General features: G+C 48.9%; 1 protein-coding gene across 1 annotated transcript; it reads right to left on the bottom strand.

Moving 5' to 3' along the window:
- Positions 1–18,415: 18,415 nt before the first annotated feature.
- On the bottom strand, positions 18,416–20,179 carry LOC135972690 (uncharacterized). The gene is made up of 2 exons (XM_065551587.1): positions 19,636–20,179; positions 18,416–19,040 (listed from the first exon to the last, which is right to left on the bottom strand). Exons 1-2 carry the CDS (start codon positions 20,177–20,179, stop codon positions 18,538–18,540), a joined length of 1,047 nt encoding a protein of 348 aa, XP_065407659.1. The 3' UTR covers positions 18,416–18,537.
- Between the last annotated feature and the right edge of the window lie 5,523 nt (positions 20,180–25,702).

The raw sequence follows: 25,702 nt of genomic DNA, 5'->3' as shown, positions 1-25,702 counted from the left end.
GAATTAACGATTGTCCCAGATGTTATAAATTACTATTATTAAATCGGAGGCTGAATGCAGACAGACACAACAGAAGCCAGGTATTTTATGCTTCCCGTGCTAAGCTCTCAGGATCATAAATTCAAAAAAAGGGCCTCTGTCACTTGAGCTAAAGAAGAATCACTTTCAGATCTCCTTAACATTTGGGCTTTTATTCTCTTTCTGGGCTAGAGAGTGCAAGATAATCACAAAAACTTGGGCAGACCATGCAGGGATGCACACATACATAAGATCCAATATATTCCCTTTTTAGGAGTTAGCACCTAGTTGTTATGGCGATTCTGGTACATCTTTCATTATGGCATCACCTGGCCCACACATAGCTATTGGGGCACTGAGCTCAAGTCAGTGCTCAACTTGGCCTCCATGAGAGCTGGTTGGTGCTGTGCTGTGCTGGATTTTTGAAATCCCTGAGGTGTCAGACACGAGACTTGGCATTCTGACCTTTGATAGAAGTAAGTGAATTTTCTCAGATGGCCAATGTAACACAACTGTGTAAATTATATATTAATTGAGTTGTGGTTCCACAGGGGTCTCAGACTAGTTATTAGTGAGTTCTTAAAACATTTCTTCTGTCCTTCTCGAGCTACACTATTCCCATGTAACACACAAGGAATAAATAAAAGGTTGTAACTCAGCATGTTAGGAATTTTAGCAGAATGTCCACTGTGATGGTTAATCCAACTATAGTATAGTCCGTCAAAGTTCTCTGCTCAATGATATATTTTGACAATAAAATACAAAATCCCATTAACTTTAATCAGATTGTGGCTTTCAGAAAATGTCCACATTGTGGGTCTGTGTGGTGGGGCTGTACTACATCTGGAGATTCAGCAGGAATTCTCACTAATTTGGGCTCTGGGGGGTAGATTAGGGATTAAGCAAAACTCCTCACTCACTTCAGGCATTGATTAACTTTAATTTTGGCAATCATTGACCTTTCAGGTGTCTCACTTTATTCATCTTGAAAACGGGGATAATGGTAAGTATTTAAAAAGTTATGAATTAATTATTGTTTGGCATTTTGAGATCCTTGAAAGCAAGGTATTATGTTATCTAAGGGCCTAATTCAAAACCAATTGCATTCATTCAATGGAGACCCTATGGACTACAGTGAACTTTCAATCACAACCTTAGTGCAGACAATGTTATTAATATAAATAGAAAGTGATTTATTTCATGGTTGATAAATATCCTAATATCTATCATCACTGAGTCTCTCTTTATACATCTTTAAAACAGAGATAATATTTACCTACTCCACAGTGTACATTCTGGCTTAATAATTGTTGTCACTTTTAAGATTCTTGGAAGCAAGTTAATTGCTAGCTGAGTGCATTACACTGTGACTAGTATCAAAAAAGTCATTCTTGAAAAGTTCAATATTTAAGGACATTTATCAATATTTCTTTAAATGCACCAACATTTTTTTAAGTTCATATTGGGCTTTGACTGGACTAGTCTCTAGAGAGGGCACTATGATCACAAACACTTGGGTAGGCAGGGCAAGGCTGTATGTGCATTGCCCTTTTATGGATATAAAACCTGGTTGGCATGGCATTTAACCACACCCCTCATTATGAAGTCCCCTGGCCCAACCCCAGCCATCAGTGCATTTAGCTCAAGTCAGTGCTCAGCTTTGTATTAGTGGAAGAGCTGATTAGTGGGTTGCTGAATTGCAGCTATTTTAGAAGTTCTGCCCACCTCCTGGGTTAGGGATTTCAAACATACTCATGAGGGACCTAAAGCAGCTCCTAGATGATCCTAGGGCAGCACCCTGTGTATTATCCAGTTCTGTGGTGCATGATGGGTACATCTGGGAAAGGACTGGTCAAAGAGCACATGCTGGAATGCAGCACCTAGGGCCGCATATTATTACGTTTCTTAACTCTCCCAGAGCCCTTATGTAAACGGCCACAGCAAGGCAGAGGAGTTATTTCACTCTTGGTTGAAAATGCTGGTTTTTAATTTATTTTGTGGTACATTAACTGAATTGAAAAAGCAGCTGCTGTGTGGGGTAAAGAAGCTAAATGCCTTTCCAAGGGCTACCAGCCTAATCTTGGACTTGTCCTGAAGGAACTAGCAGAGCAGTCCATTGTCACACTTGCTCACTGGGGGCTTCTGAAGGGAAGGCCTTTCCATATTTCTGTTGTATGAGATATGGAAACAGTTTGACTACCATGCCCAGCTGCAGAAATCACATCATTGCTGGATAAATTCCTGTCCTGTGTCATTTATGAGGTGATAATCACCTGGGGAAAGTCCTTCGAATGTCGATTATAATCCCTTCTCTAGCTAGTGATCAAAGGTTTTTATGTATTACCAATCACCATAGCATTTATGTATTTTGCTCCTGCGGAGTATAGTGATAATAAAACAAGATGATAGTCATGATGAGAAACATACCCTTTCCTGAGTAGCTTCCTTGCTGATCAGGTTTCAGTGGAATTTGGCTAATCATCCACTCTACCCCTCCTTCCCCCCACCCACATCATTTAAGATTCTCCACTATATGAATCTCCCATAAATTCAACTAACCCAGTTCTTCTTTATCTATTATCCATGGACCATCAGAAGTAAACAGCCCTTTCTGATGGTTTGAAGAGATAAACTCAGTACAAATGAAAGGAGTATTGAGAAAGTACATGAAAAGGGAACGCTCTTACAAAATCATCTACAGCGTGGAAAATAGAGAATACACTGATTTAAGTCATTTCTCAGCATCTCCAGTGATGGAACCTCAATTACTATTCTAGGCAGTTTATTTCTTTTGCCAGAGCATTGCTGTTTAACTCCCTAGAATATTTGACTAATGTCTAGTGTGAATGTCTGTTTTTATCCAGTTAAAATCTGAGTACCCATCAGAAGAGGATGGACTACGTAAAATCAGTGCTGGATTCTTGGTAAGAAAAGAGTTTTGCATTACACACATTGTATCGTGTGGGCGGTCGGGAAAGATGAGTGTTAAAGTCACATAGTTAAGCCAACAGTCTCAGAATGGCACATAGGCTGACAGCTTCACAGATAACCCTGCAGGCAGCTCTTAGTATATAACATATTATGTCTCCTTCTTAATCTCTTGACTGTTGTGTTGTTGAATGTCTGGATTCCTCTCAGAGATCCCATTCCTCAATATTCTTTTTCTAGGTACCTGAAAGATTCATTAAGCCACTATTTTCAATGCGGTTTCCCGTTCAATATTGGAGTCAGCAATGATTTAGCTCCTCTACTGTTCACTGTTTTCCTTATAGCACTGCCCCTAAATTGCTGTGGTTATTGATAAATTATTATTATCGGAAACTCACTACTAATATTTTCTTGTTTCCATTTTATTTAGGATGAAGGCTCCATCGAGGGCCAGACCAGATATCCGCAGCAAATTTGCTGCATCCCTCTGGCCCCTCACTTACTTCTTTATCCCGACTGAAGGCTCTTTATATGCCACAAAGGCATATCAATCCTCAGTCAGCAGGTAATTCTGGGATCAGCTTCCTCCTCACCTGAGTATCCATCCCACCATTCGGAAAGTGTGGGTGCAGCAGTCACTGAAAAACACTTCCACAGCCAGAGATCTCTATCCTGCCTAGACCCCAGTCAAGTCTGGGTTTAAAATACTCTGGGAGGGCTCAGGGCCTCAGCATTGGACCCACTTTTCAAGTGATGAGGTTCCTCTTCAAAGAGGAGAAAGAAGGGAGTCAGAGACAGAAAATAAAGTACTCACATCTCTAGTGTGATGACAGTTTCACTGTAGACTGTAGGGCAGGCTCAAGGTGAGGAAGACAACTACGATGTTGTCAGTGTCTTTATAAAGCCATTTCTACTGTCCTGTCTTGGGAAGGAGCAACTGACAGTTCCTTTGAAGAGCCAATAATCACTTGTAAGGAGAATATTCCTTAAGATTCAATGCCTCTGAGTAACATCATGCCTCCTCCCTGATCAGATGGAGTTTTCTCCCTTTGTGACTAAGAGCAACAACAATAGCTCGTAGATGTTAAGGTCAGAAGGGATCATCGTGATCATCTAGTCTGACCTCATGCATATTGCAGGCCACAGAACCTCACCCACACACTCCTGTAATAGACCCCTAATCTCTGACATAGTTACTAAGGTCTGATGGAACAAAGCACCTGCTGTGATGGCTGAAGGCCATAGGGGGGTTAGGCAGCCATTAGAGAGGAACACCAGTGAGCCTCTCGCCCAATTACGTGATATGAGAATTTTGGGATACTTAGGAGACCAGTTTCCAAAATAGGCTTTGATATTTCTGCTATTTAATAAAATACAGCTTTCATTTGAAAATGGAAGGAAATTGGATTAACAGTGATCTTACTGGGAGGTGGGATCATGTGGTGTCATTAACATAGATCATAGCATATGGGGAAGCAGAAGATACAGGAGGGAAATGCTCTCCTGATGCTAATATTTCCTTTCCATTCATTTTATTTTAGAATGAGTGCTCCCTCATGGGCCAGTTTAAGCAGTGGCCTTTCTTTGCCTGCCCCTGAGTCTCGGCTCTACATGCGTTACAAAGCTTTGCTGGAACAGAGCGGACCCTCTGCCACAGAGTGAGCATTAGGATTCTATGCCTGTGTGCACATGGAGAGGGAGGGGAAGTGGGTAGATGTACATATACATACAGGGTTTTGAGTGCAGACATGGAATACCAGTTGCCACCTTTCTAAAAATGCACTCAAGACAAATTCTCTGCACTTGTTTTAAGGAAGATGGGGTTTGTCTGACCACCAACAGGCCCCAACCATTCTTCCTCATGTTAACATCTTCTTGCAATGCAAAAACAGTCCTTTTCCTCCCTCCCAACTTCATCCTGCTACTATCTGTGTAGCGATAGTCATATTCTCTCCTATCCCTTTCCTTTGCTGAGGGGAAATGTCTTTTTTTATTATATCATTTGTGCAATGGTTCGATGACTCAGTCATTGCTATGGCAAACAAGTTAACTGCCAATTTCTGGAGTTGGACCTGCCCTGTTCCTTACTATCCTGAATAACTAAGAACTGAAATGGAAACTTAGCTGGAGGAGTTCAGTCTCCAGCATTTTTATTTAGTATTACAATTGAAGTCAAACTCCTGTGTAGTTCCTTGAGTACAATTGGCTGTATTCAGTTGTGCAGAGGATTAAAAGACCAGAAGGATTAGCCCAATGACTTACACTCTGTTTGGAAATGGTGCATATGCAAAGGCTTTACAACATGATTCAACAATTTCTCTCACACCATCAGCAGGGGAACTACATCAGGGGTTGGCAACCTATGGCACGCGTGCCAAAGATGGCACGTGAGCCGATTTTTAATGGCACGCTGCTGCCTGCCCGAGTCCCGAGGACACGCAGCCAGTGAGGGGCAGAGCCTGCGCTGGCCCAGAGAGGAGCCGCCTCAGCGGCCTGCCCGTGGGCTCCCGCGTCCCCTCACTCAGCAAGGAGCCCGCTCACCTGGGCTGCCTTGGTATAGCTGGCCATGGTGGATTGGCGGCACGCCGGGGGAGCGGGTTCACTGCCGGACCCGGTCCCGATTCCCGGCGGCAGTAAGCGCCGGCTGCTGAGCGTCCCCGGGAGGAGGCGCCCGGCCGCGGCCATGGATAGGTACTTGCTTAGGGTTACCATATTTCAACAATCAAAAAAGAGGACGGGAGGAACCCCGCCCTAGCCCCGCCCCTGTCCTAGCCCCGCCCCTGCCCCGCCCCTGCCCCTTCCACTCCCTCCCACTTCCTGCCCCCTCAGAACCCCCAACCCTCCCCCCCACTCCTTGTCCCCTGACTGCCCCCCAGGACTCCACCCCCTCCCTAAGCCTCCCTGCCTCTTGTCCCCTGACTGCCTCCTCCTGAGATCTTCGCCACATCCTAACTGGCCCCCTAGGACCCTACCCTCTACCTGTCCCCTGACTGCCCCAACCCTTATCCACACCCCCACCCCCTGTCAGCCCCCCCCAGAACTCCTGACCCATCTAAACCCCTCTGCTCCCTGTCCCCTGACTGCCCCCTCCTGGGACCCCTGCTCCTAACTGCCCTCCAGAACCCCACCCCTACCTAAGCCTCCCTGTTCCTTATCCCCTAACTGCCCCTTCCTAAGACCCCTCTCCCCAACTGCCCCCCAGGACCCTACCTCCTACCTGTACCCTGACTGCCCAAAACCTTCTCCACCCCTCCCCAGAAAGCCCCCCCAAACTCCCGACCCCCCCCCCCACTCCTTGTCCCCTGACTGCCCCCTCCTGGGACACCTGCTCCTAACTGCCCTCCAGAACCCCACCCCCTACCTAAGCCTCCCTGTTTCTTGTCCCCTAACTGCCCCCTCCTGAGACCCCCCCCCACTTGTACCCTGACTGCCCAAAACCTTACACCCCCAACCCCCAGACAGCCCCCCCCAGAACTCCCAAACACCCCCCCGCTCCTTGTCCCCTAACTGCCCCCTCCTGAGACCCCCCCACCTGTACCCTGACTGCCCAAAACCTTACACCCCCAACCCCCAGACAGCCCCCCCCAGAACTCCCAAACACCCCCCCACTCCTTGTCCCCTAACTGCCCCCTCCTGAGACCCCCCCACCTGTACCCTGACTGCCCAAAACCTTACACCCCCAACCCCCAGACAGCCCCCCCAGAACTCCCAAACACCCCCCGCTCCTTGTCCCCTAACTGCCCCCTCCTGAGACCCCCCCACCTGTACCCTGACTGCCCAAAACCTTACACCCCCAACCCCCAGACAGCCCCCCCAGAACTCCCAAACACCCCCCCCGCTCCTTGTCCCCTAACTGCCCCCTCCTGAGACCCCCCCACCTGTACCCTGACTGCCCAAAACCTTACACCCCCAACCCCCAGACAGCCCCCCCCCGAACTCCCTGACCCATCCAACCCTCCCCCCGCTCCCTGTCTCTTGACTCCCCCCCCCCCCCCCCGAACCTCCCTGCCGCTTCTCTGGCCCCCGGCCCCCTTACTGTGCTGCAGAGCAGCACGCTCGGCAGCGGGGGAGGGCAGCAGGGTCGGAGCTCCAGACGGCGAACGGCCAGCGATCTGTGAATGCAGGGAGGGAGGGGGAGGGGAAGGGAGAGAGCGGAGGGGAGTGGTGTCAAGTTTCAGGAGAGAGGAGGGGGGAAGTGCAGGAAGGGCTCTGGCTCTGGCTGTCGGAGCCCGGGCTGCTTTGTATGCCACGCGCACGCTCTGCATGGGGGGGTGGGAGGAGGGGAAGTCCGGACATTGACAAATTCCCCCCGGACGCTATTTTTAACCCGAAAAAGCCGGACATGTCCGCGGGAATCCGGACAAATGGTAACCCTATACTTGCTGGGAGGAGCGGAGAGCCCTGCGGCCCGGTGGTGCTGAGTGCACAGCAGGTGCGGGCGAGCGGCAATCGGTGGTGGCCAGAGAGCCCTGGGACGAGGAGCTTGCATACCGCGGGGTCATGCGCCGCCCGGAGCGGCTTCTCCAGACACAGCCAGAGGGGACTCTCTCGCGGGGGGGCGCTAGTTGCGCTCGTGCGGTGCGGTGTGCCGCGGGGCCCCAAGTGGGTGAACCAGCTGGGGGCCGCAGGAGTCGGGGAAGCCCTCTGCCGTGACCTCCCCCCCCACGCACCCCCAGTCCTCTGCCCTGAGCCCTGACCCCCCCACATACACACCCAGCCCTCTGACCTCTGCCCTGAGCCCCCCCACACACCCAGCTCCCTGCCCTGACCCCCCCCTCACACACCACCAGCCCTCTGCCCTGAGCCCTAACCCCACACACACACACACACCCAGCCCTCTGCCCTGAGCCCTGACCCCTTCCACACACCCACCCAGCCCTCTGCCCTGACCCCCCCCACACACCCAACCCTCTGCCCTGAGCCCCACAGCCTTGCACGTCCCCCAGGCCCATGCCCTGAGCCCCGCACACACCCCAGGCCCCTGCCCTGAGCCCTGTGCCCCCCTCACACACACCCAGTCCTCTGCTTGACTCCTTCACTCCCCCATGACCCCAGCCCTGACTCTGGCACCCCCACACATACCCAGCCCCCCCGCCCTGACACCTGCACCCCCCCACATACCCAGCACCCCCACACCCCATGCACCACCCACATCCCCACCCCCACCCTGAGCACCAAACGGGAGCTCCTGCACACACACACACCCCACATTCCCACCTGCACCCATCGCACCAAATGGGAGCTGCCCAGGTAAGTGCCCCACACCCAAATCTCCTGCCCCAACCCGGAGCCCTCTCCCTCATTCTAGCTCCTGGCCAGACCCTTCACCCCCAGCCCTGTGCTCAGTGCACTTCCACCCTCAGCTCAGTGCAGAGAAAGGAAGAGAATGGGCCAGAACCAGGGAGAAGGTAGGTACCCACTGTATGTGGGCAGGGCTGGGACCCCAGACCGGCAGCGGGCTGAGCAGGTCTGGCAGCTGGCATCCCGGCTGACAGAAGCCGGCGGATGAAACCCCTGAGCAGCAGTGGGCTGTGGGGTCCCGGCCACCAGCCCTGCACAGCCCGCTGCCGGTCTGGGGTTCTGGCTGCCGGACCCTTGCCAGCCGGGGTCCCAACCACAGGCCACGCACAACCCACTTCCAACCTGGGGTTCTGGCTGCTGGCCCCTCGCCAGCCGGGGTTCCGTCTGCAGGCCCTGCTCAGCCCACTGCCGGCCTAGGTGAACAGAACCCCAGACCAGCAGCGGGCTGAGCGGGCCGGCACGTAAGATCAACATTTTAATTTAATTTTAAATGAAGCTTCTTAAACATTTTGAAAACCTTATTTATTTTACAATACAACAATAGTTTAGTTATATAATATAGACTTATAGAGAGAGACCTTCTAAAAAGCATTAAAATGTATTACCGGCACGCGAAACCTTAAATCAGAGTGAATAAATGAAGACTCGGCACATCACTTCTGAAAGGTTGCCGACCCCTGCTCTATACTATACCAGCACAAAGAAACAGATGCTATTGGGATAAAAATCCATCTAAATGCTCTCAGATCAAAACCTACACTACTGGACTGCCTCAGGACTCCTTAAACCAAATCTGGATCTATTCCATTGGGTAAAAGAAAAGCCTTGTAAAAGATCTAAAAACAGAGCCAATCATTGCAGAGGGCTGCACTTCGAATGCCATGGTTTATAACAAATGGGACATTGTTTTTTATCTGTATACAAAAACAACGGGAAGAACTTTAAACTTTGAATCCCATATAATCAAATAATTACTTATAAATACTGTACAAATGGGATGGGACCACATGCAATCAACATCATTGGAATGCCCAGGTGAAACCTAGTGCTTTGTACCAAAAACAAGATCTGAAACTTACACGGTAAAAAGTTATTAGTTTTTGTCTCTGGACTACAGAGTGCCATGACAGTACTTTCACCTCTGAAATATTCCTGACGTATCATTTAAGTGACAAATTAGTGCTAAAGGATTAGTCCCATATGGAGCAGTGTGCAGAATTCTGGGGCTTTAGGGACTCACTGCATTGGTTCTTCTGACAGGGTTTGTGAAAATGATGCTCCCAGGCTTGATTTGTAGAAATGGGCAGACAGTCAGTATAACTGTAGGTTTCAGAGTAGCAGCCGTGTTAGTCTGTATCCGCAAAAAGATCAGGAGTACTTGTGGCACCATAGAAACTAACAAATTAATTTGAGCATAAGCTTTCGTGGGCTACAGCCTACTTCATCAGATGCATGCAGTGGAAAATACAGTAGGAAGATTCATGGTGTGTGTGTGTGTAACAATGGGTGTTACCATACACACTCTAACAAGAGTGATCAGTTAAGGTGAGCTATTACCAGCAGGAAAGAAAAAACTTTTTGTAGTGGTAATCAAAATGGTCCATTTTCAGCAGTTGACAAGAAGTTGTGAGGAACAGTGGGCGGGGTGGGGAGGCGGGGAAGAGGGTGGAATAAACATGGGGAAATAGTTTTACTTTGTGTAATGACCCATCCACTCCCAATTTTTATTTAAGCCTAATTTAATGGTGTCCATTTTGCAAATTAATTCCAATTCAGCAGTCTCTTGGAGTCTGTTTTTTTACTTTTTTGTTGTTGTAATATTGTGACTTTTAGGTCTGTAATCGAGTGAGCACGCAGATTGAAGTGTTCTCTGACTGGTTTTTGAATGTTATAATTCTTGACGTCTGATTTGTGTCCATTTATTCTTTTACGTAGAGACTGTCCGGTTTGGCCAATGTACATGGCAGAGGGGCATTGCTGGCACATGATGGCATATATCACATTGGTAGATGTCCAGGTGAATGAGCCTCTGATAGTGTGGCTGATGTGATTAGGTCCTATGATGGTGTCCCCTGAATAGATATGTGGACAGAGTTGGCAACGGGCTTTGTTGCAAGGATAGGTTCCTGGGTTAGTGCTTTTGTTGTGTGGTCTGTGGTTGCTGGTGAGAATTTGCTTCAGGTTGGGGGAAGCTGTCTGTAAGCAAGGACTGGCCTGTCTCCCAAGATCTGTGAGAGTGATGGATCGTCCTTCAGGATAGGTTGTAGATGCTTGATGATGTGCTGGAGAGGTTTTAGTTGGGGGCTGAAGGTGACGGCTAGTGGCGTTCTGTTACTTTCTTTGTTGGGTCTGTCCTGTAGTAGGTGACTTCTGGGTACTCTTCTGGCTCTGTCAATCTGTTTCTTCATTTCAGCAGGTGGGTATTGTAGTTGTCAGAACGCTTGATAGAGATCTTGTAGGTGTTTTTCTCATAGGCGGCGAGTTCCATACCCATGTGGTGCTCGGGCACCAGCAATATTCAGAGCCAGGGGCCCAGCTCCACCAAAATTTGGGGCCGGAGCCCCCCCCCCCCGGCCCCACCTGCCGCCTCCCCCAAGTGTCCTGTGGCCCCGACTTGCTGTCCCCCGTCTCCCCGCCTCCGGAGCAGAGCATGTCTTTCCCCGGAGCAGAGCTTCTCTGTCTTTGTCTCCTCCATGCGGCTTCCCTGCAGCAACTGCTGCCGCAGGGTCCTAGTGCCCCCTACTCAACTGCCAGGGCAGACTGACTCTGAGCCTGTCCTTCCCCCTCAAACCCTTCCCTTTTCCGGCAGGACCCTCCAGCAGCACAGCCTCCCTCCTCCCCCGCCCACAGTCACTGTTCCTGCCCCATGCTGGGCAAGGAGGCAGCCCCATCCCTCACCCCCCAGTGAGCCTACAGTCAGGGGAAACAGCAGGGGAGGAGGCCCCTGTCCTGGAGCAGCCTGCCTGCCCCCCAAACTCATCCCCAGCCCTGCCCCATCCCAGAGCCCACATTCCAGTGAGAGCTTTCACACCCCCACAGCACCCTCAACCCTCTGCCCGAGCCCTGAGCCCCTCCAGTACCCCAAACACCTTATCTCCAGTCCCAGCCAGAGCCCTCATCCCCCCACACCCTGACCCTCTGCCCAAGCCCTGAGCCCCTCCCACACCCCACAGCCCTCACCCCTGCACCCCATCCCTTTGCACCCCTCCCATCCCCAAACTCCCTCCCAGAGCCTGCACCCTGCACCTCTATCCCCTGCCCCAGCCTAGGGCCTGCACCCCAGACCTCCTCCCTCACCCAAACTCCCTCCCAGAGCCTTGGGCAGGTGGGGGGGCGGAGTTTGGGCAGGGGCGGGTTCTGGGCACCACCAAAATTTCTACAAACATGCCACCCCGGGTTTGTCTCTGTCTGAGGAGTTGGAGCAAATGCGATTGTATCATAGAGCTTGGCTGTAGACAATGGATCGTGTGGTGTGGTCTGGATGAAAGCTGGAGGCATGTAGGTAACTATAGCGGTCAGTAGGTTTCCGGTATAGGGTGGTGTTTATGTGACCATTGCTTATTAGCACTGTAGTGTCCGGGAAGTGGATCTCTTGTGTGGACTGGTCCAGGCTGCAGTTGATGGTGGGGTGGAAACTGTTGAAATCATGGTGGAATTCCTCAAGGGCTTCTTTTCCATGGGTCCAGATGATGAAGATGTCATCAATGTAGTGCAAGTAGAGCAGGGGCATTAGGGGACGAGAGCTGAGGAAGCGTTTTTCTAAGTCAGCCATAAAAATGTTGGCAACTGTGGGGCCATGCGGGTACCCATAGCAGTGCCGCTGATTTGAAGGTATATGTTGTTCCCAAATGTGAAATAGTTATGGGTCTGGTAGAGCTCTAAAATCCAAGAACGGACATGCAAAATGGAAAAAAACTTCATTGTAACAAAATATCTCATGGCAGGACAGTGTCCCAGTGACTTAATGTGACCTCTCTATTTTTAGCTATTTTCATTTAGTATCCTATCTCAATGAAATTAGATTCCATGATTTCATGGATCTCATTATTACACATGAAAACTGTGACAATTATGGGGATGCTCTTGAATTGTACTGTAGCTTGCCCTATTACTGGCATGGTTTTCTGCACAAATATTTCTGATTAAGTTCATCCCACAGGCCAGAAGGCAGAGATAGTTCACAATGATTGCCTAGTAGCGTCCACTGAAGGGCTGCTAAGAGACAATGTCAGAACAATTACCTCCAATTACTCTAGCCCCCCGCAGCACAGCCTATATAATTAGTTTGACCTGGGTGGGCAAGTCCCACCACTTCTTGAAACTTCTGGGCCTTATATTCACTATGGAAAATAAGGTGTGTTTGTAATTCAAGTTAACTAATTTGAGGTAAAATCCTAGTGAAGACAAGGCTGTTTGTAATTGTCACATGTGTTAGCAGGTTCACTATGGGGGAGTCTAGGGCTTACCTTCACCTGCTAGCTCATGTTAAAACTACAAACTGTTTTGTCTTCCCTAGGATTTTACCCTTGTGTTAGTTACCACAGGTTAGCCAATGTGAGGTAAGAACATCTTTTTCCTAGTGAAGACAAAGCACTGGAGAACAAAGAAACTTAGCAGGGTTTTAAGAGACACTCTCAGGAGTGCAGAGAGGAGAGAGACTCAGGGCTTGTTCACACTGGGACACTCAGGGACTTACAGGTATAACATGTTTTAACTTGGATGCATTAACGTCATACCTTTAGTTAATTAATCTTCACTTTCCTGTGTTTCCCTGTGTAGACATGGCCTCAGACTCAAGAAGTCATATGGGTATCTGGAGAAGCTAATCCTATCTAGGTCACCAGTATGGAATGGTAGTACTTCAGGGAAGACTGACATAGATTCATAGATTCTAGGACTAGAAGGGACCTCAAGAGGTCATCGAGTCCAGTCCCCTGCCCTCATAGCAGGTCCAAATACTGTCTAGACCATCCCTGATAGACATTTATCTTAAATATTTCCAGAGATGGAGATTCCACAACCTCCCTAGGCAATTTATTCCAGTGTTTAAGCACTTTGACAGTTAGGAACTTTTTCCTAATGTCCAACCTAAACCTCCCTTGCTGCAGTTTACGCCCATTGCTTTTTGTTCTATCCTTAGGGGCTAAGATGAACAAGTTTTCTCCCTCCTCCTTATGACACCCTTTTAGATATGCACACAGGTTATTTTGAAATTCTTAATCCAACTGCTAAACAAAATAATGCTAGTCAACAGGTTCCCGAAGGGGATGCAGCAAATAATACATATGATCCATGTCAAGTGCATGCATGGGTACACAGACACTTTCATTCGATATGATGCACACCATCTGAGGAACACAGGAGTTCAGTCTTAACTTTTAGACTGCGAGTGCTTTCCTGGAGACACAACATTAACCCATTCTGGGGAAAAAAATGGTGCAAGTTTCAGATACCCTTGTTCATTTTGAAACATTGCTCTGCTCACAGCTCTCTTCAGAAGCCCACCACATAGCTATTTGAAACTGCCTTTAAAGAACTTCTCCCACTTGAACAGTGGAAGATGTACCCACAGCCTCACAATTTATACCGGTATAAGTGTGACTTGCTAGCTGGGGTGTCCCCATTTGGCTGGGCATGGCATACCAGACTCTCCCCTTTTTAAGTCCCCTGCTGGTAGCCACTTTGGCCATGTGAGAGGCTGCATCTTCTTCCACTTTGGCCTTCTGGCTGGGTGACTTGTAGTTCCAACCCCTTCTAGGGTATGCCAACAGTCCAAAAGAAAGTACTCCATCAACCACATGTTTGGCCTTTGGTCTGCCCACAGGCTCGCTAGTCCTTACCACTGGCATCAGGGGTTTCATCAGTCCATATCTCTTGTCAGGGGGTTCCATCTCCATCATCCTCAATGGGCTGGTAAGGGAACCCAAGCCCTCCCTCTTCTCTGCATTCTGGTCCAGGGAACCCTTGAATAAGCAGTCAAGGCCTGACTACACAGATCCCTTGTTGCCTCCCAGGACCACTTCCTACCCTGCCCTGTCTTGGGCCTTTGCCACAGCACCTTCCCACGCTCACTGTGTATCAACACCTCCCTCTCTAAGCCTCTTCCACAGGCTCACTGCAGAGCTTTTTAGCACTTTCTGCCACCCAGCTGGTTCTGCTGCAGGACAATTATCTCTACTCCCCTCACAGAGCAGCCCCAACTCAGCCAGAGTCTTCCTGCTCTTTGTACACCCCTCCACCACCTCAGAGCATCCTGTACTGACTCACTTCCTCCCACTTGCCCCCAACTGCTTTGGTCTCCCTGTTGCAGACATACCTTCCTTCAGGAGGGCTCTAAATGCCAGCAGTCCAAGTCAGCACCACAATTTCTGCCCAGCTACTCTCTCTGAGGGAGGGCCAGAGATCTTCTCTCCTTCCTGGCCTACCCCCAGCTGAGCTGGGTTCAACCCTATTCACTCCTTTCTCCAGGCTTGATACCAAGTGCAGGTGTGGTGAGGTAGGACTGACTGACCCCACTGCCTTTCATTAACTTCTTCCGGCCCAGTGTGGGGTTGGTACACCTCATAACAATACTATTCATTTTAACACTAAATTTTTGCAGAATTTTTGTAATGCATTTCTTTAAATATCTGGGGAATAAACCAGGATTATATGTATTTCAGGATAAGCAATGGAAATATAAATTCAGTAGCAGGACCAAATACCAGTTTTAGCCCCAGTTCATGAAAACGTCCCAAATCAGGAAAGCACTTAAACATATAGGGTACGTCTACACTACGAAATTAGTTCGAATTTATAGAAGCCGGTTTTATTGAAATCGGTTGTATACAGCCGATTGTGTGTGTCCACACAATAAAATGCTCTAGGTGCTCTAGTCGGCGGACCGCGTCCACAGTACAAGGCTAGCGTCGACTTCCAGAGCATTGCACTATGGGTAGCTATCCCACAGCTATCCCACAGTTCCCGCAGTCTCCGCCGCCCCTTTGAATTCTGGGTTGAGATCCCAATGCCCGGATGATGCAAAACAGTGTCGCGGGCGGTTCTGGGTACATGTCGTCAGGCCCCTCCCTCCCCCGTCACAGCAACGGCAGACAATAGATTCGCGCCTCTTTACCTGGGTTACCTGAGTTACCTGTGCAGACAACATGGAGCCCGCTCAGCTGAGCTCACCGTCACCATATGTCCTCTGGGTGTCGGCAGACGTGGGACTGCATTGCTGCACAGCAGCAGCTGCTAACTGCCTTTTGGCGGTAGACGGTGCAGTAGACTGGTAGCCTTCATCGGCGATCTGGGTGCTGGCAGCCGTGGGGCTTGCCTTTTGGCAGTAAATGGTGTATTACGACTATTAGCCGTCCTATTACAAGTCGGGTCATCGCACATTAGCAGAGTCTTCCCCGAGCAGCCGATTGTGCAATAGGCCTGAAGACCATCGTCATACGCCGCCCCGTATTTGCTGCCAAGCACCCAGAAAGATGCCGAGGGCTATCAGTCACGCTGCACCGTCGTCTTAAGATGTAAAAAATAGATTTGCTCTGTATTCATTTGCTTCCCCCTCCCTCCGTCAAATCAACGGCCTGCTAAGCCCAGGGTTTTCAGTTTAATCTTTGGGGGGAACATTCTGTGTGACAGTTGTTTGTGTTTCTCCCTGATGCACAGCCACCGTTCTTGATTTTAATTCCCTGTGCCTGTACGCCATGTCGTCACTCGGCCCCCCTCCCTCCTTCCCCTAGTCCGTCAGATACTACGTTTGCGCCACAGCTCAGAGAGCCGAGAAGCGGTTCGCGCCTTTTCTTTGAATTCTGGGTTGAGATCCCAATGCCCGGATGATGCAAAACAGTGTCGCGGGCGGTTCTGGGTACATGTCGTCAGGCCCCTCCCCCCTCGTCACAGCAACGCAGACAATAGATTCGCGCCTTTTTACCTGGGTTACCTGTGCAGACAACATATCACGGCAAGCATGGAGCCCGCTCAGCTCAGCTGAGCTCACCGTCACCATATGTCCTCTGGGTGCTGGCAGACGTGGGACTGCATTGCTACACAGCAGCAGCTGCTAACTGCCTTTTGGCGGTAGACGGTGTAGCATGAGTGATAGCCATGGGGCTGGCAGCCGTAGGGCTGCATTGCACCAGCCCCTTGCCAGGCGATGGTATATTATGACTGGTATCCGTCGTCATCGTATTGGTGTGGCTGTCAATCATGGCCACCTGGGCAGACATGCTACTGTTTCGATGATGATGGCTACCAGTCGTAATATACTATTTTCTGCCAATTGCCCAGTATTGTCTGCTAAGCACCCAGAAGAGGCCGAGGGCGATGCTGGGTGCTGGCGGACGTGGGGCTGGCAGACGTGGGGCTGCATTGCTACACAGCAGCAGCCCCTTGCCTTTTGGCAGATGATGGTATTTTATGATTGGTATCCGTCATCGTCGTACTGGTATGGCTGTCACTCATGCTGCACCGTCGGCTGCCACCTTAAGATGTAAAAAATAGATTTGTTCTGTATTCATATGCTTCCACTTCCTCCGTGAAATCAATGGCCTGCTAAGCCCAGGGTTTTCATTTTAATCTTTGGGGGGACCATTCTGTGTGACAGTTGTTTGTGTTTCTCCCTGTTCCTGTACCTGTACGCCATGTCGTCACTCGGCCCTCCCTCCCTCCCGCCCTCCCTCCTTCTCCTGGTCCATCAGATACTACTTTCGCGCCTTTTTTCTGACCAGGCGCCATAGCTAGCACTGGGATCATGGAGCCCGCTCAGATCACCGCGGCAATTATGAGCACTATGAACACCACGCGCATTGTCCTGGAGTATATGCAGAGCCAGGACATGCCAAGGCGAAACCCGGACCAGGCGAGGAGGCGATTGCAGCGCGGCGACGAGAGTGATGAGGAAATTGACATGGACATAGACCTCTCACAAGGCACAGGCACCAGCAATGTGGAAATCATGGTGTCACTGGGGCAGGTTGATGCCGTGGAACGCCGATTCTGGGCCCGGGAAACAAGCACAGACTGGTGGGACCGCATCGTGCTGCAGGTATGGGACGATTCCCAGTGGCTGCGAAACTTTCGCATGCGTAAGGGCACTTTCATGGAACTTTGTGACTTGCTGTCCCCTGCCCTGAAACGCCAGGATACCAAGATGAGAGCAGCCCTCACAGTTGAGAAGCGAGTGGCGATAGCCCTGTGGAAGCTTGCAACGCCAGACAGCTACCGGTCAGTCGGGAATCAATTTGGAGTGGGCAAATCTACAGTGGGGGCTGCTGTGATCCAATTTGCCAGGGCAATGAAAGACCTGGTGATAGCAAGGGTAGTGACTCTGGGCAACGTGCAGTCAATAGTGGATGGTTTTGCTGAAATGGGATTCCCAAACTGTGGCGGGGCCATAGACGGAACCCATATCCCTATCTTGTCACCGGAGCACCAAGCCACCGACTACATAAACCGCAAGGGGTACTTTTCAATGCTGCTGCAAGCCCTGGTGGATCACAAGGGACGTTTCACCAACATCAACGTGGGATGGCCGGGAAAGGTACATGATGCTCGCGTCTTCAGGAACTCTGCTCTGTTTCGAAAGCTGGAGGAAGGGACTTTCTTCCCGGACCAGAAAGTGACCATTGGGGATGTTGAAATGCCTATCGTGATCCTTGGGGACCCAGCCTACCCCTTAATGCCATGGCTCATGAAGCCGTACACAGGCAGCCTGGACAGGAGTCAGGACCTGTTCAACTACAGGCTGAGCAAGTGCCGAATGGTGGTGGAATGTGCATTTGGACGTTTAAAAGCGCGCTGGCGCAGCTTACTGACTCGCTCAGACCTCAGCGAAAAGAATATCCCCATTGTTATTGCTACTTGCTGTGCGCTCCACAATATCTGTGAGAGTAAGGGGGAGACCTTTATGGCGGGGTGGGAGGTTGAGGCAACTCGCCTGGCCGCTGATTACGCGCAGCCAGACACCAGGGCGGTTAGAGGAGCACAGCAGGGCGCGGTGCGCATCAGAGAAGCTTTGAAAACGAGTTTTGTGACTGGCCAGGCTACTGTGTGAAACTTCTGTTTGTTTCTCCTTGATGAACCCTCCAAACCCCCCCCACCGACCCGGTTCACTCTACTTCCCTGTAAACCAACCACCCCACCCCACCCTCCCCTCCCGCTTGCAGAGGCAATAAAGTCATTTTTTTTTAACATTCATGCATTCTTTATTAGTTCCTTACAGAGGTAGGGGGATAATTGCCAAGGTAGCCTGGGATGGGTGGGGGAGGAGGGATGGAAAAGGACACACTGCATTTTAAAACTTTAACTCTTATTGAAGGCCAGCCTTCTGATGCTTGGGCGATCATCTGGGGTGGAGTGACTGGGTGGACGGAGGCCCCCCCACCGTGTTCTTGGGCGTCTGGGTGAGGAGGCTATGGAACTTGGGGAGGAGGGCTGTTGGTTACACAGGGGCTGTAGCGGCGGTCTCTGCTCCTGCTGCCTTTCCTGCAACTCAACCATACGCTCGAGCATATCAGTTTGATGCTCCAGCAGACGGAGCATTGCCTCTTGCCGTCTGTCTGCAAGCTGACGCCACCTATCGTCTTCAGCCCGCCACTTGCTCTGTTCTTCCCGCGATTCAGCCCGCCACCTCTCCTCTCGTTCATATTGGGCTTTTCTCATCTCCGTCATTGACTGCCTCCACGCATTCTGCTGTGCTCTATCAGCCTGGGCGGACATCTGCAGCTCCGTGAACATCTCGTCCCTCGTCCTACGTTTTCTCTTTCTAATGTTCACGAGCCTCTGCGAAGGAGAAACATTTGCAGCTGGCGGAGGAGAAGGGAGAGGTGGTTAAAAAAGACACATTTTAGAGAACAATGGGTACACTCTTTCATTACAAGGTCGCATATTTCGGCTTGCAGGCAGCCATCGTAGGCCACAGTGTTTTGGCTTTTTTAACCTTCTTAACATGCGGGAAAGGTTGCAAACAGCAGCGCATTTCCCATATCAAGGATGAATTGGGTTGTCCATTTAAAATGGGGTTTCAATGTAAAAGGAGTGGCTGCGGTTTCCCGGTTAACATGCGGCACAAACACAAGTAAACCCCCCCGCCCCACACACACACACGATTCTCTGGGATGATCACTTCACCCCTCCCCCCACCGCGTGGTTAACAGCGGGGAACATTTCTGGTCAGAAGAGCAGGAACGGGCGCCTCTGAATGTCCCCTTAATAAAATCACCCCATTTCAACCAGGAGAGCTTTCTGGAGATGTCCCTGGAGGATTTCCGCTCCATCCCCATACACGTTAACAGACTTTTCCAGTAGATGTACTGGCCGCGATTGCCAGGGCAAAGTAATCATTAAACACGCTTGCTTTTTTTTTGTAATGTTTACAAATAGTTACAAAGTTACACTCACCAGAGGTCTCCTGTGTGCCCTGAGGGTCTTGGGTGAGTTCGGGGGTTACTGGTTCCAGGTCCAGGGTCACAAACATATCCTGGCTGTTGGGGAAACCGGTTTCTCCGCTTCCTTGCTGCTGTGAGCTACCTACAGTACCTCCATCGTCATCATCCTCCTCGTTCCCCGAACCGTCTTCCCTGTGTGTTTCTCCAGTGAGAGAGTCATAGCACACGGTTGGGGTAGTGGTGGCTGCACCCCCTAGGATCGCATGCAGCTCCGCGTAGTAGCGGCAAGTTTGCGGCTCTGCCCCGGACCTTCCGTTTGCTTCTCTGGCTTTGTGGTAAGCTTGCCGTAGCTCCTTAATTTTCACGCGGCACTGCTGTGTGTCCCTGTTATGGCCTCGGTCCTTCATGGCCTTGGAGATCTTTTCTAATACTTTTCCATTTCTTTTACTGCTACGGAGTTCAGCTATCACTGCTTCATCTCCCCATATGGCGAGCAGATCTCGTACCTCCCGTTCGGTCCATGCTGGAGCTCTTTTGCGATCCTGGGAGGACTCCATCACGGTTACCTGTGCTGATGAGCTCTGCGGGGTCACCTGTGCTCTCCACGCTGGGCAAACAGGAAATGAAATTCAAACCTTCGCGGGTCTTTTCCTGTCTACCTGGTCAGTGCATCTGAGTTGAGAGTGCTGTCCAGAGCGGTCACAATGAAGCACTGTGGGATAGCTCCCGGAGGCCAATAACGTCGAATTCCGTCCACACTACCCCAATTCCGACCCGCAAAGACCGGTTTTATCGCTAATCCCCTCGTCAGAGGTGGTGTAAAGAAACCGGTTTAAAGGACCCTTTAAGTCGAAAGAAAGGGCTTCGTTGTGTGGACGTGTCCAGGCTTAATTCGGTTTAACGCCGCTAAAGTCGACCTAAACCCGTAGTGTAGACCAGGCCATAGAGTAGAAAGGAGTGTTGTAAGGTGTTGAGCTCAGAGTAATTTTATTCCCCAAATTACTAAAACAAGAAATGGGGGGACAAATTGTAATGATTGCCTCTCAATGCCAGAACAGGAATGCAACCCCCATTATTTTAGTCACATACGGTACTTGCCAGACCTTAGGGGGCATCATGATTAAAGGCAAGCAGAATGCTCACAGTGGTTCATTGTGATTATTTTATTATTAAAGAAAGGAAATGAAATAATATTTTTGTAAAAAAAAAAAAAAACAATAACTAACACTGGTCTACAATTTTTGAGAAGTCGTCTGTTTCAGAGATAAAATGTGCTATTTATTATGTATTTTGATGGGCTGAATTCAAATATGACAATTAAAACAACTGATTGGCTACTGTTTCTAAGATATTTAAGTTTTTACATTTTATGTCTATGTATATTGTGTAGATAGTAGAGTTTTAATCATAAATTGTAAACCTAGGTCTTTTCATGTGTTTATGGTTGCTTTACATGATAATATTTCACCTGTCCTGTTTATGTAACACTTTAAAAATCAGCAAAAGGGTTATATAAATAAAATTTATTATGAAACAAAAGGCAAAAAACTATTATGTACATAGTTTAATCCTATTCAGTGTCTACTCGGCGCTTCTTGGCTTGTCTCTTGTATTCATTAAATGGAGTTTCTCTTGTCACTGTCCAGCAATAGTCTGCAAGAATTGATGGGCTCCATTTGCCCTGATAGCGTTTCTCCATTGTTGCAATGTCCTGGTGAAATCGCTCGCCGTGCTCATCGCTCACTGCTCCGCAGTTCGGTGGAAAAAAATCTAGATGAGAGTGCAAAAAATGTATCTTTAGTGACATGTTGCAACCAAGGCTTTTGTATGCCTTGAGGAGGTTTTCCACCAACAACCTGTAGATGTCTGCCGTGTTGTTTCCGAGAAAATTTATTGCCACTAACTGGAAGGCTTTCCATGCCATCTTTTCCTTGCCACGCAGTGCGTGGTCAAATGCATCATCTTGAAGAAGTTCACGAATCTGAGGACCAACAAAGACACCTTCCTTTATCTTAGCTTCACTTAACCTTGGAAATTTTCCACGGAGGTACTTGAAAGCTGCTTGTGTTTTGTCAATGGCCTTGACAAAGTTCTTCATCAGACCCAGCTTGATGTGTAAGGGTGGTAACAAAATCTTCCTTGATTCAACAAGTGGTGGATGCTGAACACTTTTCCTCCCAGGCTCCAATGACTGTCAGAGTGGCCAATCTTTCTTGATGTAGTGGGAATCTCTTTCACGACTATCCCATTCGCAGAAAAAACAGCTGTACTTTGTGTATCCAGTCTGCAGACCAAGCAAGAGAGCAACAACCTTCAAATCGCCACAAAGCTGCCACTGATGTTGGTCATAGTTTATGCACCTCAAAAGTTGTTTCATGTTGTCATAGGTTTCCTTCATATGGACTGCATGGCCAACTGGAATTGATGGCAAAACATCTTTAAGACTCGTCTTCAATGAATCAATGAACAGTCTCCACTCATCTGGATCGTGAACGATGTTGAGGGCTGCCATCACACCATCGATGTTGTTGCAGGCTACAAGATCACCTTTCATGAAGAAGAATGGGACAAGATCCTTTTGACGGTCACGGAACATGGAAACCCTAACATCACCTGCCAGGAGATTCCACTGCTGTAGTCTGGAGCCCAACAGCTCTGCCTTACTCTTGGGTAGTTCCAAATCCCTGACAAGGTCATTCAGTTCAACTTGTGTTATGAGGTGTGGTTCAGAGGAGGAGGATGGGAGAAAATGTGGGTCCTGTGACATTGATGGTTCAGGACCAGAAGTTTCATCCTCTTCCTCGTCTGACTCAAGTGAGAATGATTCTGGTGCATCAGGAATCGGCAGTCCTTCTCCGTGGGGTACTGGGCGTATAGCTGATGGAATGTTTGGATAATGCACAGTCCACTTTTTCTTCTTTGACACACCTTTCCCAACTGGAGGCACCATGCAGAAGTAACAATTGCTGACATGATCTGTTGGCTCTCTCCAAATCATTGGCACTACAAAAGGCATAGATTTCCTTTTCCTGTTCAACCACTGGTGAAGACTTGTTGCACAAGTGTTGCAGCACATGTGTGGGGCCCACCTCTTGTCCCGATCTCCAATTTTGCAGCAAAAATAAAGGTGATAGGCTTTCTTAACCATAGTGGTTATACTGCGCTTTTGTGACGCAATAGTCACTTCACCACAAACATAGCAGAAGTTATCTGCACTGTTCACACAAGTACGAGGCATCTCTGCTCACTTTGGCTAAACAGAAATGTGTCCCTTTGCAAAATCAAACACTGACAAATAAGAGAGCACGACACTGTATGATTTCTAGAGCTGATATAAGGCAATTTGTTCAGCAGACTGATGTAAGCTTCGTTATGATTGCATCATCCATGACTTCTAGGAATAACATGATGCAATTCATATCATGTATGACGCAATACCAGCTTCAGATTGCATCATTCATTGTTTTGCCTAAAAAGCAAGTACTGTCCAAACCCAGTCATAAATTTATTCATAGATCCAGTCAAAGATGTATTTTAGTCATTTCTGGTTTAAATTGAGATCCCTTCCCTTTATAACTCACTTATCCTCCGCCATTCCCAAGTCAAGGGTCATATATACTGACCCAATAGCATATCTTGAAAACTAGAGCCAATCAACAATTGTAAGCATCATTTTCGTTCTCAGTGACCCAGACTTAATAAAGTTTGACTACATTTATTTCAGAAGCATTTTGGCTGTAGAGCAGTGTAATTGTAACCCTTCTGCCCCTCTGAGTTGGCAGCAACAAGGGCCGGGTTCAGTATCTAGAAGTTCCATTTCAATAACGCAATGCAAAACCGGCTCAAGCCCCCACCTAGTGACCTGGGACAATTACATACCATCCCCCGGGCGCCTCTAGGAGGCAATACTTCCCCTCTCGCAAGCACAGAGTCTGAGTGTAGCAAAAGCCTTTTAATAAAGGAGGGAAACAATGCGGCATTATGTTGGGGAAACACCACAAACAGGATTCATAACACAAACCATGAGCAAAAGACCCACCTCCACGTAAGTTTGGCAGTGTCCTTTTCCCCTCAGGGTCTTAAGTCCAACAACCCAAAGTCTCTGCCCCTGGTCAGTGACGCCCCAGAGTTCAAAAGTTTATCTGCAGAGTTTTACCCCCCTCAGCCTGGGTGGAAATGGGGGGTCACACAGGGTGTTAAGGGGCACCTTACGTGGTCCAAGGCCGACTGCTCCGCCTCTCCGTGGAGTTCTGCTGCAGCCTCCACCACGAATGGTTCCGCTCTACCAGCCGCACCGCGCCACTCCTCCAGCTGCCCCCGCAAACTGCTCCGCTCTGCTCTGCTCCGCTCGCTGTTCTGTGGGCCATTCCAACCATCCCACAAACTGCTCGGCTCTGCCAGCCGCGCCACTCCACCAGCCATCCCATGAACTGCTCCAGCTGCCACCGCAAACTGCTCAGCTCACTGTTCCGTGGGCTGCTCCAACCATCCCGCAAACTGCTCCACTCTGCCAGCTGCTTAACAATATATCTTCAGGCTCCCCCACTAGTTAACACCGCACTCAGTGATTTCAGCTCTTAGTGATTTCAGCTTGTAGTAGGGGAGCCCCAGTGCTGGTGCACTATTGGCCCAAAGTGAATTCAGCTCAGCAACCTCTAGCTAGACTCCTAACGGAAGCAAAATTAGCTCTGCTATTCAACGGGGTGGGGAGAGAGAGAACAATTGGTGTTCCAGGCCCTCAAAAGGGGCCCCATACCATCAGATACACATACCTGTCATCATCCATCCCCCCCCCCCCACGCCAATTCACTGGGTTTTGTAACCTATGCCCCTTGTCTAGCGAGTGCTATTTAGTTAACGGTGAGTCCCTCTGTCATACAACAGTTCCACCGGCCTTGATTCACAGAATCAGGATAACAACACTTTATTCTTCCTGCCCCAATAACAGAGGAACTGGGGTCCCACACCAGCCAAAGTAACCACTTTCAGTTGCTGTTGTCCCAGGCTAGGCAGGTGGGTGTGCCTATGCAAACAAGATCAGCCCCTGAAGTTCCTTTCCACCCTCACCATAATTCACCACCAGATGTCAGGGTAGAGCTCATCCTGACTCTGCTTACATAATGATTAATTCAGTTATAATCCCTTCTGTATGTCTCTCTGTGGAGAGCTTTCAAGAGCGATTACACCTTTGAGAATGCATCTATCCTAGGGGCAGTGCTCTTCTCTTGGTAAGTTAAGACAATACTGGAAGTATTGTATAAGTGTATATTATCTCCAGAATCAGCAGTGAGTCCTGTCTCAATGTATCATAGATAACTAAAGCAGCTTATAGATTGGCAAAAGAATTTTCTTTTAAAGGTTAGTGAATCCTATTTGGTTTATCGTGTATAACCTAGCAGTTTATAAATGAGCAGAAGTAAATTATCTTAACTAAGTCCAATGGAACCGCAGAAAATATTTAACTCAGTTACTTAAAAGAAGCCATTCAAGGAGCAGTTTTGCGACAGGCAAATTAAATTCAAATGATTCCCCACACTTTCTCTCTGTTTACCAAGATTAATTTGTGTCTCCTCTCCAGGGGTACAGTCTACATAAACAGGAGAAGCTGTTAATACCAATCACATTTCAATCTCCCTTAAAATCGTTTCAAGAAAATTTTAAATCTAATCCCTTGGTGGTACTTTTGCAAACTCCATCTCATTCATGATGCTGAAGTCTCAGCAGTATCATCGTGTTGCACATTCAGTGCTGGATTGGAAGATTGCTGCTTCTCGGTAGTGCAATGTAGGGTTTTTTGTTTGTTTTGTTTTTGTTGTTCTACTTAACTATCTTGTTGCTGTGGCTGTTTGCTTGTTGAGGTGTCAGCTTGAAAGTGTGATGAGATGTACAGGCTGAACCCAGGCCATAGGAGTTTGTCTAACAGTGCAAGAGTGTAAGAGTTTTAACATTGTGCAAGAAGAAGCATGAGAGTATGTATGTCAATTCAAAGGAATGTATACTCTTCTTTTTCCATAGTTTCACTGAAGGTGGAAGGCCACATCTTCTTTGTACGGTTAAAACAACTGGGCAGTGGAAAAAGC

This window comes from Chrysemys picta, chromosome 7 (genome assembly GCF_011386835.1).
Source record: "Chrysemys picta bellii isolate R12L10 chromosome 7, ASM1138683v2, whole genome shotgun sequence".
Taxonomy (NCBI): domain Eukaryota; kingdom Metazoa; phylum Chordata; order Testudines; family Emydidae; genus Chrysemys; species Chrysemys picta.
The sequence above is the reverse complement of the archived record's forward strand: the minus strand, read 5'-3'. Positions and strand labels throughout refer to the sequence as shown.

What these genes read in the sequence shown, in the direction of transcription:
- LOC135972690 (XM_065551587.1), bottom strand. Translation starts at nt 20,179, where the DNA reads ATGGAGTCCTCCCAGGATCGCAAAAGAGCTCCAGCATGGACCGAACGG. An exon ending in GGGCACACAGGAGACCTCTG is followed by an intron (nt 19,041 to 19,635) that starts GTGAGTGTAACT and finishes CTCCTCCGCCAG; the next exon opens with CTGCAAATGTTTCTCCTTCG.